The sequence below is a fragment of the Salarias fasciatus genome, chromosome 2 (genome assembly GCF_902148845.1).
Source record: "Salarias fasciatus chromosome 2, fSalaFa1.1, whole genome shotgun sequence".
Classification (NCBI taxonomy): Eukaryota; Metazoa; Chordata; class Actinopteri; order Blenniiformes; family Blenniidae; genus Salarias; species Salarias fasciatus.
The window spans coordinates 21,674,320-21,687,271 of NC_043746.1; the positions used below are offsets into that span (position 1 = coordinate 21,674,320).

At 40.2% G+C, this 12,952-nt stretch overlaps 1 protein-coding gene across 4 annotated transcripts in view; it reads right to left on the reverse strand.

Annotated features, from left to right (window-relative positions):
* The window catches only part of LOC115406848 (uncharacterized), a 92,505-nt gene that overhangs the window by 38,987 nt on the left and 40,566 nt on the right, over positions 1–12,952 (reverse strand). The window contains exons 5-7 of one of the 4 annotated variants that reach the window (XM_030117102.1): positions 10,450–10,575; positions 10,330–10,358; positions 10,061–10,230 (exon numbers count right to left, since the gene is read on the reverse strand). The exons of 2 other annotated variants lie outside the window; for them this stretch is intronic. In XM_030117102.1, coding sequence (XP_029972962.1) covers positions 10,102–10,230; positions 10,330–10,358; positions 10,450–10,575 — 284 coding nt within the window. In that variant the 3' untranslated portion in view covers positions 10,061–10,101. Of the gene's footprint in view, positions 1–10,060; positions 10,231–10,329; positions 10,359–10,449; positions 10,576–10,662; positions 10,700–12,952 lie in introns of those variants that run through there. One more of the 4 variants, XM_030117120.1, reaches the window with a different exon arrangement.

Genomic DNA, 12,952 nt, shown 5'->3' on the forward strand with positions numbered 1-12,952 from the left:
ACTGCACAGAGACACTGCATTTAATCAGACACCACTCATTATTTTATAGAGTAGACATCATAGTTAATATTGTTAGGTGAGAGAGAAGCACTAACATTAAAACTATGTATGAAAAAATGTGCAAATTTATTTTCATTGCATTCTATTTAAGGGACTCAAGTATTGAACATATTGATAAATTGATAAACTGTACTACAGAGTGCAACAGAAATAATTAGGTCAGCAATGTTTTCTTTGCTAAATAGGTTTATTTTAAATGATTAACTTCAATTTATTTTAACATTTCCATGGATCTCACTTATCCCTCATTGTGTGTGTGTGTTATTTGCGTTGCTAAATATTGCTGAAATACAATTCTTTTTCAGTGGCAATAGAGAACAACTTTTTGTTTTTGTTTTTTATATTTCCTCCCTCAAACCCCAACCTACCCTCCCTGTCCAGGTTCTACATTACTTGCAAACAGCCGACACCAGCATGGAGATTCTCAACCAGTTCCCCAAAATAAAGGAAATTTGTCTGAGAAAGAATGCAGCTCTCCCGTCCAGTGCACCTGTTGAGAGGCTCTTCAGCCTGGGGAGTCTGGTGCTGTCTCCAAAGAGGAACAGGCTTTCAGACAAAAGGTTTGAGAAGCTGTTGCTCATGAGGTACAACCACTGTTTCGTCAAAGAAGAATAAGGACTGTAAGAATAACGAGAATAAGGACTTTTTGTTTTGTTTACACTTACGTTAAACTTATTATCCATGTGAGCTTTTTTGCTCTTTATTTTGTTTAAGAATGCACTAAGAATAAGAATTTATTTTGTTACTTGAAAAGAATCTATATGATGGAACAGTTGTTATGGTGCTGCTAACCTGAAGAATCCTATTTCAAAACTGCTTGAGGAAAGAACATTTTTTTTCATTTTATTAGGCTATGTTGTGTGTGTTCCTTGTGTGAAGCCATTTATGTTGTGTTATTCTAAATCATTCATGGGCAGCTGGTGGGTTGATATTGGAAGATTGATTTGTTCACGCAATTCCAAAACAGTGGCCCCCACCATCAAAGTTACCATCCCTGTTCTAACTGGTAACTAATGTTGTTTGTTACAGTATATTCACAGCTATTTTTCTCCAGCTATTGTGGCATGCTATACCCTACTTTGACCTGTAGGCTGTACTCTGACCTGGCTGCAGAGGTCAACTGAGCTGTAGGGGAGCAAGTTTTCAGACAGGCACTTTGACTTTTTTTTTTTTTTTTTCAGTTTTTTGTTTTGTTCTGGCCAGAAATAAATCTGCACTTTGAAACATCTTGGTGTTTGTGTTTGTATAAATATAGACGATATTGCTCAGCAGAGTTCAGTTCAGTGATGAAAATGCATGTCAAGCAGTACAGAGCTTGCAATGTTGACAGTTTTGAACTTGTTATTAAATAGTTACTTTTCATAGTAACGCTTTACTTTTTGTTTTTAATAACTGAGTTAGTAACTGAGTTGCTTTTGAATTGCAGTAACTAGTAACTATAACTAGTTACTGTTTTCCAGTAACTAGCACAACACTGCTCAGGAAGATCTCCAGGAAAAAAACAGCTTATATGATGAGTTTTACTTCTGAATCTTGAGTTGGATAAAAATTGTGTGTTAATTTGTTTCTTCTACTTGCTATGTGTGTTCTTTTCTTCACATTGTTGAATATGTCTGAAACTGAGTGATACGAAGGTCCAACTTTGTTGTTGTTTTGCTTTTAAACAAGTACGTAAGTACAGTTTTTTTTGTCTTCCTGTTTCACCCTCTGGTTTCATTTCAGGAAGTACGTGTGCAGCCTTTTGTTAATGACAGGAGCAGCACTATGGTTTAGATTCGGGTTTTCTTCTGAACAATTTAGCGAAGCAAAGGTTTTTCTAGCTGAGAGGACGACTCCACAGATCAACCTGCTCACTTTCTGATATCTTTTCTTTTTAATCTCATGTTTGTCCTGTTTGTTGTTTGATGGTAGCTGCTAATACATGAGGGGAGGTGTTTAAATTAAAGTCAACATATGGGGCAACTGTTTAATCTATTTCTTGTGCTTGCCGTACCCACTGTGCTTATGTGTGAGTATGTACATCTGTTTGTGTGTGTGTGTGTGTGTGTGTGTGTGTGTGTGTGTGTGTGTGTGTGTGTGTGTGTGTGTGTGTGTGTGTGTGTGTGTATGACCTTGCTTGAACTTACAACCCTCATCAAAATTCCTGTGCAGTCTTTCACCTGAACATGCTTCCTCTCCTTCTGAGCAGGTTGATCTTGAGTCTCAGTCACTCTGTACGTCTCCTTCTGCTGATTTGGGCTCATTCAGTAAATGTAGCAGCAACAGTGATGTTTCAGTCTTTCTGAACCTTTTATTTCCTCGTAAACAAAGGTACAATTCACTAAAAATGGCGACAACAAAGTCGTGACAAAAGTAAATTCTGGCTGTTTGTGTTTATATTGAATTGAAATGTTTCATCCAGCAGAATCTTTTCTACAAAAAAAACCTTGTTTAAGATAAAAATAGATAACAATGAGGACACTGTCACAAACATCAAAGAAGAAAATATAATTGAATAAAACTCTAGTTCACAACAAGTGGGGTAATATTTACAAGTTCCTGAGAAATTCTTTTTTGTTTTTCTGTTCAAAACCACGATGATCACAAGAATCAGTTTTTCAATTTTTTTTTTTTTTTTGTAAATTGTTACTCAGTGGTGAAAAAGCAAATCAGTGTCACTCGTCTCTTTCTGATCGGAGTGTGTTTCCTCTTTCAGCTTTAGAAACGTTTCTCCTGCTGAAGGTTGGTGCAGAATAGATCAATGAAGCTTCATCTGTCTGAGAAAACACAGGAACAAATGTCAAGACTACATGTGATTTCTTTGATTACTTAAAAATAATGTCATTCTGTGACTTTACCGGCTGATCACTGCTGTCTGGTTTTGCTCGCAGTTTTAGACATTCTGCTGTACATGACGACCGTCTTCACGTCGTTCCAATCCTTTTTCTCATTCGTCCAAATGAGACAGACTGAAACAATCATAGTTGCAACAAAAGCAGCACCAAGACTGTAAAGGGCTGTGTTGGCTTCTAAACAACAACAAAAAACAAACAAACATATAACCATCAATTCATGGTGTTCTAAACCAATAAGATACAATAAGCTTCAAAAACTGATGATTGAATTTACCTTTAATTTCCAGTTTTGCTCCATTTCCAAACATGACCTCTCCACATGCAGCCACAGCACAGTAATAAGTACCAGCATCAGAGACACTGACCTTCTTATAGAAGTTGTAGAAACATTTCTGTGAAGAGTTTCCACACTCTGCTTTGCCTCCATGAGTATAAATGAAACTGGGGTGAGATTGATGTGATCCTGCTCTGAACCAGTGAACTCTGTAATCTTCTGAACATGTTTTCCTCTCAGAGTCAGAGAGGACCGAACACTGCAGAGACACCGACTCTCCTGGATGGACCGCAGCAGACGGAGGAGCTTGAATGATGCTAGAGAAGGAAGATTGGGGTCCTGGGAGGAACCGCATAAAAATTAAGAGACAAATCTAATAATAATGATTAATATGAGTAAATACCGAAGTGACAAAAACTGAATAGAAAAGTAACTGAAAATGAAAAGCAACAACGTCAGTCTGCAAATAAGAAAATGTTCATAAATACACGATTAAATGTCAAACTGAATTAGGTGAGTGACTAAATTGAAATGCATGATAAGTACAAAAGTTTACATTTTAATAGGAAAATTGGTTCACTCTACCTTGAACTTCAAAAAATATTCCTTTCAAGAAGATCATGTCAGTCCAGCCGGTGGTCAGTATGCAGTAGTAAAGTCCAGTGTCGTTGATCTGAGTTTGATTAATGTGCAGAATAAAAGTTCCAGGTTCTTGTTTGATTGTATGATGAGGAGTCTGATGAACTTCACTTGAATCAATGCCAACTGTTTTTCCCAAGAATTCAGGCTGGTGACCAGAGATGATTCTGAGCCAAAACAGAATTACTGTGCCCTCAGTCTTACGAGGACATGTAAAAGTTACACTTTGTTGAGCCGCAACAGACTTTATCTCAAAGCTCTGAATGTTTGCGCTGCCTGAAAGAAACAATTGAATTCAGCCATTAGCTATAAAAACATACTTCGAAATGTTCTTTCATCATTAAATGTGTGAACACTGAATCAGATTTTTGTAGAAATACTTACAGTCCATTGTGATCAACAGAAAACCAAATGTGACAAACATTTTCTGAGAAATCCTCCACTGAGTGTGTTTCAGTGAGAGCATCTCCTCTTCTTTTGTAATCTCTTAAAGTGGGAGGGTCAGACTTCTCAGTGATCTGATTGGCTTCTCGTCACACTGAAGGATGTGATGAGAATAAATCACAGTAACATGACGGACGCCCCCTTCTTGTTCTGTACAGCACTTTGTGATTCTATCTGCAAAAAGACTGCAGAGACACCTGGATGGAGCGCATCAGACGGAGGAGCTTGAATGACGCCAGAGATGGAAGATTGGGGTCCTGGGAGGAACACATTTAAGAAACCAGTTGAACAAACTAAAGTGTTAAATGAAAAAAAAAAATAAAACCAACTCATTGAAAATTAACTGACAAAAGAATATAAGAAAGTACTTAAAGAAGTTAAGAATTATGCAACAAAATATATTTGATAGATTTCAGTATGATGATAAACTATTTCTGGAAGTAAATAACTAACCATAAATAACTAATATGTCAAAAAGAAATCAAGTCAAAGTGAACAGATATGAGTAAATGAATAATGAATATACACAAGAAAGTACATGAATAAAGTGAGTCCTTTAGCTTACAGATATATAAGTGACAAGGATGTAAATCAACAATAATGTAAATATGTTCAATAAAGGAAAAAATTAGTGAATATATGAATCAATGTGAAAATAACAGTAAATTAAAGCCGCACGCGTCAATGAAAGCCATCGCCGCTAGTGCTTCAGTCTCTGCTATTGCCGTCGACGCCTTGCGCTCGGTAAATTGACATTAACACCACACACTGCGGCCTACAAAACATTACCACCGACTTTATTTGCTGTCAGTCAATCATGCACAAAATCACATGAATTTATGGAGTCATAATCTAATAGTTACACACCCCCATAGGTGGCGCTGTAGCATCTATCACAGTCATTCATATATCAATGAAACCAGCATCATGCATTAAATAAGTGATCGAAAAGTCAAGTCAGTATATTTTGTTGGGGTCTTTGCGCCCCTGATAGAAATGAATTGGAATTGGTCAGAGATATTATAGACATTTTTTGATCAGTGTCCTCTGCCAGAATTTCGTACAGAGTTTGAAGTGTGTATGTCAAAGTGAGGAGATTGAGGATGGGGGGTGGGGGGTAAGAGGAGGTGGGGGTGCAGTTCAGGCAGCCCAGAGTGGACTGGTGCGGCAGGAAAAGAAGGCATTTTTGAGGGCTTGTTATAGGGAGACTGAGTCACAGATCAAAAAAAGCTGGCTGATTATTGAAGGTCAATGTGTCTAGATGTAGTGTGCTGAGTTTGGGCTCATTTGGTCCAAACATCTAGGAGTTCAGTTCCTTTGAATAATTGGAAGCCAAATGACATTTCCACATAGAGAATTAATGGGTTTTAGAGAAGCCTCTCGAGCAGGGGTCGGCAATTACTTTTGGCGGCGGGCCACTTTTTTTGGGGGGTACTTCAATCGCGGGCCAAGGGGTCTCCGGCTGGCTCGCGCGTCCATCCGCGAACTGGGGAGGGGGGGGGACGCGTTTAACGCGACTGCATTCGACACCGCGCCGCGTTAGATGCTCGACTTTTATCGCTGGTGTGTGAATTCATTCGCGGGACGCGTCACGCTGGAACAAATATGCAACATAGAACATCCTGCAGAAACATCATAGCTCCTCATCACCGTCTCCTGCACAGTGGGAGGATTCCGATGTTTGTCCCACAGTCCTGTGTGCACCCGGCTCTGTGTGTGTGTGTGTGTGTGCGCGCGCGCGCATACTGATCGATGGTGCGGGTTTTGTTCTTTTTTGTTTTTATGACTGTTTTTACTGTTCAGCACTTTTATGAATATGAGAAGTGCTTTTACAAATAAAGACTGAGATTGAGATGCTCCGCCTGCCACCGTCGTTGCTCTGTATTTGACATGAGGAAGTCAGCTCCTCCGGCTGCGGCCAAGGCGGCGGCGTCGCTTCTGGCTGCATGCTGCCCTCCGGAGGCGGTCTGAGCTCGGTGAGTTCCACCGTCTTCTGCAGGAGCTGCGCCCGGACGGCCGGTTCCAGCGCTGCTTCAGGCTGACGCCCGGTTTCCACCAGAAGCGGTGAACAAGTGAGATCGCGCATGCCGCTCGCCTTGGCATCATGCCAACTGTTCTGCGTGGCCGGAGCCCTGCTGCCCTACGTCAGCACGTCTGTGAAGAGCTCCACGCTGATAGGCTGTCCTGGCGCCAATTCGCTTGAAAAGTTCAATTATTTCAACTCGAGCGATGAGCGATGGAGCGGCGGGTGGCGGGCGGCAGCGACTGGCAGTGCAAGTCGACGGGCGCGCGGATTTTTCCCTAGAAACGCTCGCCGTCCGCCACTCAAGGTTGAGCGACAATCGCGTCATTACAGTGACTTTGTATGTGATCTCGTCACCCAAAAAATTTGCGTCGCGTCCGGTGGAAACACACCGTTACGCTCAAACTGACTGGAGAATAAAACTTACTGGAGAGAATAAACACACACAGTGAGCTCCAGCGCACTCACTTGCGCTCTATGTTCACCAGACGAGGTGCCACTCCTCTTTATTTTTCAGTGACAAACCGGAAACCACAACTAAACAACACATCCTTCGAAGATTGTCTATTGCAACACAATGACAGATATCACACTCCAACAGGGGTGCGTGCGTCCGCTCGAGGGCCCGGGGTAATGCATGTGTTTGTGCGCGCGTGTGTTGGAATCCTCTGGTGGGCCAGATTGGATGGTTTGGCGGGCCACATTTGGCCCGCGGGCCGCTAATGGCCGACCACTGCTCTAGAGTCAAAATCATGGAAGCTACAGGAAAGAACTGATTGACTTTTCTGATCAGGAGGCCACAAAGGAATTTTCTGTCAAATATGAAAAGATTGGTAAAAGTGTTTTTTTAAATTGCATTGTAATCTTTGCACATTCCCATAGGTGGCGCTGTAGCATCTATCACAGTCTTTCCTACACCAATATAATCAGCATCATGTTGTGTACAATTGATCAAAATTTCAAGACAGTCGGACAAAGTATGTGCTTCTAAGAAATTTTATGTATTTTTCGGGGGGGGGGGGTCTTTGCGCCCCTGCTGGCCAACGGTTATAAATGCATCAAAATGGTAATATAATTTTTTGCTTGTCTTCAGGCATAGAATTTTACTGCACAGTTTGGTTACCTTGGAAGAATGTTAATGTTATAGGTCTATGGTAGGGGGCGCTATGGAGTTGAGTTGTATTAAACTTTATCATGCATTACATGAGGACCATTATGGTACATAACTGACTGTAATCTGAGGGTTCTTGGACAATGCCTGAGCTCGTGAGGGGCTGTCGAAATAACAGGAAATGAAGGCGTTGTTCGACGGCGTGCTGTGAGGAGACCGAGCGACGTATCAAAAAAAGCTGGCTGATTATTGAAAGTCAATGTGTCTCGATGCAGTGTGCTGAGTTTGGGCTCATTTGGAAGAAAGGAAGTAAGAGTTCAGTTCATTTGAAAAATGAAAAGTGAAATGGTGGCGAATTTTGTATCCAAGATGGCCGCCTTCCTGTTGGTCCCACAGATTTGAGCCAAGAGAGTTTTCTGTTTGTCCCCTCAAGCTCTGTCACTGGTGTGAATTTCGTGTTCCTACGTCAAAATATGCCCACTCTGTGGGCCATAGGGGTCTGATTGTAGGTGGTGCTGTTGAGCCAGTGTTGATCTGTCACTGTGGAGGTATAAATTTTATCGAATTTTTCGCCGGGCCGGTCGCGTAGATACCAAAAAACCCCACATTCATCTATGTTCAGGGGGTCAAAAATGCATTCTCGTAGGACAAAGAATAATCAGAAGAAACTGAACAAGAACAATACCCTTCTAAATACATTTGATGAGAGACTGTAGTTAAATATTTTCACTAAAAAATGAGATCGATACTGAGACTCTGTAACTGATGGGGAGAATGCACTGGACGCGGAAGCGCCGCGCACGGAGTTTCTGATCGCCTCCCATGTTACCTATCTGACTGGCCGCACACAATGCGCAGGGGGGCGCCACGCGTGCCGCGGCTCACGCTCTGCAGCGCGCCCGCTCCGCTTCTTTCTATTTTTCACGCGAGCGCCGAGAACGCCATTTGTCAAGCTGGATCAAGCAGATCAGACCAGACAGGAAGTCGGAAACAGAAAAGGCAAGAGAATCCGGTCAATTTTCAAAATAAAAATAAATTAAATGACGATTAGTTACGGTGTTGCTCGTCCGTGTATAATTTGTCACTTGGGTCTAATCACAAGAGAGATGGACACACACACAAACACACATACACATGTACGCACCCAATCAAACACATAAATACACACACACACACACACACACACACACACACACACACACACACACACACAGAGTAAGCGACAGAGATTCACATGATGCAGAATAAAAGAGGACAGGAGGAGAAAAAGTCTTTCCACAGGTCACCAAAACACACACATCCATACTGGCAGAGCGAGACAGAGGGAACAAACGTGAAAACCGAGAGCAGACGGATCCAGCCGAGTGCAGTCGATGTGTGACCAGCGCGGAGAGCACAGGCAGCAGATACACCTCCAATACGAACAGCCAAGCGCCGGCACGGAGACGTTTGTGGCGCGCGCGGCGCTCGCGCTACGCTTCCACGTCCAGTGCGTTCCTGGCGTGACACAACCAGAAAAAATGTAAAATTTAATTTTTTTTTCCTTTCATTTCATGACATTTATCAGTTTGTTTTAACAAAATGTGAAATTTCCATAAAGTTGTAAACCTCTGACTTGTAATAACTGCTACTTTTTACAATTTCATCAAGGATTTTTTTATGTCATATAATTTACATAAAAAAAAATTATATGACATGCCTCGTCTAGTGTTATTGTGTTTTGAAAGTGAGTGCACTGTATATTCATAAATAGTTTGACGCAGACAGATTCAAAGAGGTTTTACATTATAAATGAAGATTTTTTTTCAAGATAGGAAAGTTTTTTATTTTCAAAATATTAACAAGTCACATTTTGAAACAAAAAGAAAACCAGTTTTAAAGCAGGTAAGTGTAAAACAGGTTTGAATTTAGTGAAGAAAATGAACAACATGCGCCAAATGAACAGCACATGTAAAAAATTATTAGTTTTGAGTCGTTGATTATACTGAGTTGATACAAGAGGAGTATGTTTTGTAAAAACTTTGTGTCACATAAAAAGAAACATATTTTCAACACACTGTCTCACAACCATAAAGAGAAAAACACTGACAGAGAACAAGGAAGGATAATTTTAATACTAGTGAAGAAATTACATCAAAATCAGCGCGAACTGAAGTACAGTTGAATGTTTATCATGATAAACATGACTTTCAAGTTGAATGTGTGGATATTTAAAATTAGAGGTGTAGAGAGTCCTGATCATGTGCACTGAAATGCTGCTGCTGTTGCATTTCATACATTTTATCTGATGGCAATGCAATCAATGTCAGTTACTTTTCCCATATTGTATTTACTTTCTATTTACTGTGGTAAATTTTATTTTAACTTCATGGAGTTATGAAGATCAAGGAAATTCATATTAGAGATGATTTCATCTGTTTAAAAATCACAATTTACAACCATAAAGATCCACTAGTTGGACAATTAATTCAAACCGTTGCTTTGCTTGGTAGCAATTTACATTAAAAAAATATATGACATGCTATAAACTGTACTGAAGTACTTGGAAAAAAAATTGGAACAGCACAAATAACACAAATTGCTGAGTGGTCATAGAAATGCACATAGCCTAAATGTGCTTTGTTACTTGACTCTTGTTAACAACATGTGCTATCAGGTCTTAAGGGGAGATTAAAATCACATCACCAAGATTTATGAGAATAAGAGTTTCACTCGTTCAGTGGTGAAAACGCACGTCAGTGTAGATCGTTTCTTTCTGAGTAGAGTGTGTGTTTCCTCTTTCTGCTTTGGCGACTTTTCTCCTGCTGAAGGTTGGTGCAGAATAGGTCAATGAAGCTTCACCTCTCTGAAGAAATATAAGAAAATGTACAAATGTTACAACTTTATTTACATGAAATTAAGTTAAAACAACAACTTTTCTATTAATTTTGTCCTGAGGCTTCACCTGCTGATCACTGCTGGCTGGTTCAGCACCTGTTTAACAGAGAAATTTAATATAAAATGTGTTGTCGGTCACTTTAAAGCATGTGGTGTTAAATACAGATTTTAATAAAACTTGTATTACCACAGTTACAATCCTTCTTCTTGTTGGTCCAAATGAGATAGACTGAAACAGTCACACTTGCAGCCAAAGCAGCACAGACAATACAAAGAGCTATTTCTGTGTGATTCAAAGGTCTTTTGTTGGAATCTGAGAACGAACAACATTCAATGGTCATGATAATTTTTTTCAAGTTTAAACTATTACCACTACCAGAAGAAAATATTGTGATCTTACCTTTAATGTCCAGTTTTGCTCCATTTCCAAACATGACCTCTCCACATGCAGCCACAGCACAGTAGTAAGTACCAGCATCAGAGACATTGACCTTCTTAGAGAAGCTATAGAAACATTTCTGGGAAGAGTTTCCACACTCTGCATTGTCTCCATGAGTATAAATGAAACTGGGGTGAGATTGATGTGATCCTGCTCTGAACCAGTGAACTCTGTAATCTTCTGAACATGTTTTCTTCTCAGAGTCAGAAAGGACCGAACACTGCAGAGACACCGACTCTCCTGGATGGGCCGCAGCAGACGGAGGAGCTTGAATGATGCCAGTGATGGAGCATTGGGGTCCTGGAGGACACAAAGTAAAACATAAGAATCTTAAGGAATGGAGTCACCTTCTCCTACTCCTTCAGTAAATATTGAAGTTAGAAAAATTGATCAGAAAAGTAAGTGAAAAGCATCTCAGACAATAAACAAGTGAAAATGTATTTGTAAATAAATATTTGAATCAGAAGTTGTGATAATTGACTAAGTAAAGCACTGAAATGCATCTGAATCAATATACATATCTTACATATCTAATTAGTGAATGAGTTCATTTTACCTTCAACTTTGAGAAAGAATCCTCTCAAGAAGGTCATTTGAAGAGTTTCAGCTCCGATGCAGTAGTAAAGTCCAGTGTCACTGATCTGAGTTTGATGAATGTGCAAAATAAAAGTTCCAGGTCCTTGTTTGGTTGTAAAATGCGGAGTCTGATTAATTCCGTCATAATCAAAGACAAAGGTTTTTCCCAAGAATTCAGGCTGGTGACCAGAAATGATTCTAATCCAGTACAGATTCTCATCATCCAAGCGTTTCTCACGAGGACACGTCAAAGTCACATTTTCTTGAGCAGCAACAGTCTTTATATCGAAGTTCTGATCATCTGTAGAGCCTGAAAGGAAAAAAAAAATTCAGCAAGTGATAAAAAAACAAACAAAAAACAAACCCCCCCAAAAAAAACAAAAACAGAATTTAATATGACTCATCATCATTCAATGATCTGACACATCCATAAATACTCACATCCAACTCTGATCATCAACAGAAAACAAAATATGACAAACATTTTCTGAGAGTTCCACCACTGACTGCTGCTATCAAAGAGTCTTCAGTTGATTTTTAATCTCATAAAGTGGGAGGGTCAGACATCATGACGATCTGATTGGTTCCTGATCACACAGAAGGATGTGATGAGAAACACGTAGTGGAAAGACTTTGTAATACCAACAATGTCACCACCTGAAACACATGAAACATCAACAGCAGGCTGTATGGTTTGGTCTCTGAAAACTTCACACAGTAAACACAGAGATGATCTGAAAAGAAAAAGGTATTTTATTCATTATGAAATGGACACTGAAGAACTGTTGTTGTAAAGCTCCTCCTTTAAGAGGAGTTTTTATGCAGATGACCTCCTTTACTTTTCTCTCAAACCATCTGTCATCTCTGTCCAAAACTGATGCAGTGCTTTAAATAAAGGAGTGTGTCTGTTCCTTTAGTTGTAAATCGACAACTGAGTCTAGGCCCCAGGAGTTGGCTCCTTTGTTTTGAGTCTTTTATTTGTTCAGTGCTAAGATTATCACACTGCTGTGGTCACTGTTTGGCACACACCAGGGTGCTTCAGCTGTGTGTTGTTCAGCCCTCTACCTGATAAAAATCACTTGGATAAATGGTGAAAGAATGATTTATCTGGTTCTGATGTGCTCTGATTTCCACATTATTTGTTGCAGGTCTTTCATCTTCTTCAGTGAACAGCTGGAGAAACATAGAATACAGTATTTGGTCAGTAGTCTTGATGTGATGAAAGATAGATGCGAAACAGCAGAGATAGGAAATAGGCCTTTGTAATGTTCATGTCCGCTGTTTGAGAGCATCATCTTGTCCAATGATCAGTTTCTTCCTACTTCTTGTTTTACGGCCGATGCACACTGGATGCGGTCCGGCTCCGGTCCGGCTGTAGTCCGTTTCCGGTCCGGTGTACCGCAGCACTGTGATTCACACCGCCCAAACCCGTTTAACTCAATAGAAAGCTGCCCAAACCACCATCTCTGTTGAAAATGCATGTTAAAACCATATTTTTATAACAACAAACACGTCATAAACACATAATCATTTCATCAACCCGTCCGACGTGTTCAAAAAAGAAGCTTGATTTGGCAGAAACCCGCCCAATCTGGCAACACAAAGCAGCTCTGGTCATACAGCTGTTTTGTGCCATTTTGGAATTGTTTGACTTTCCTGCAGTGACAAAGTACAA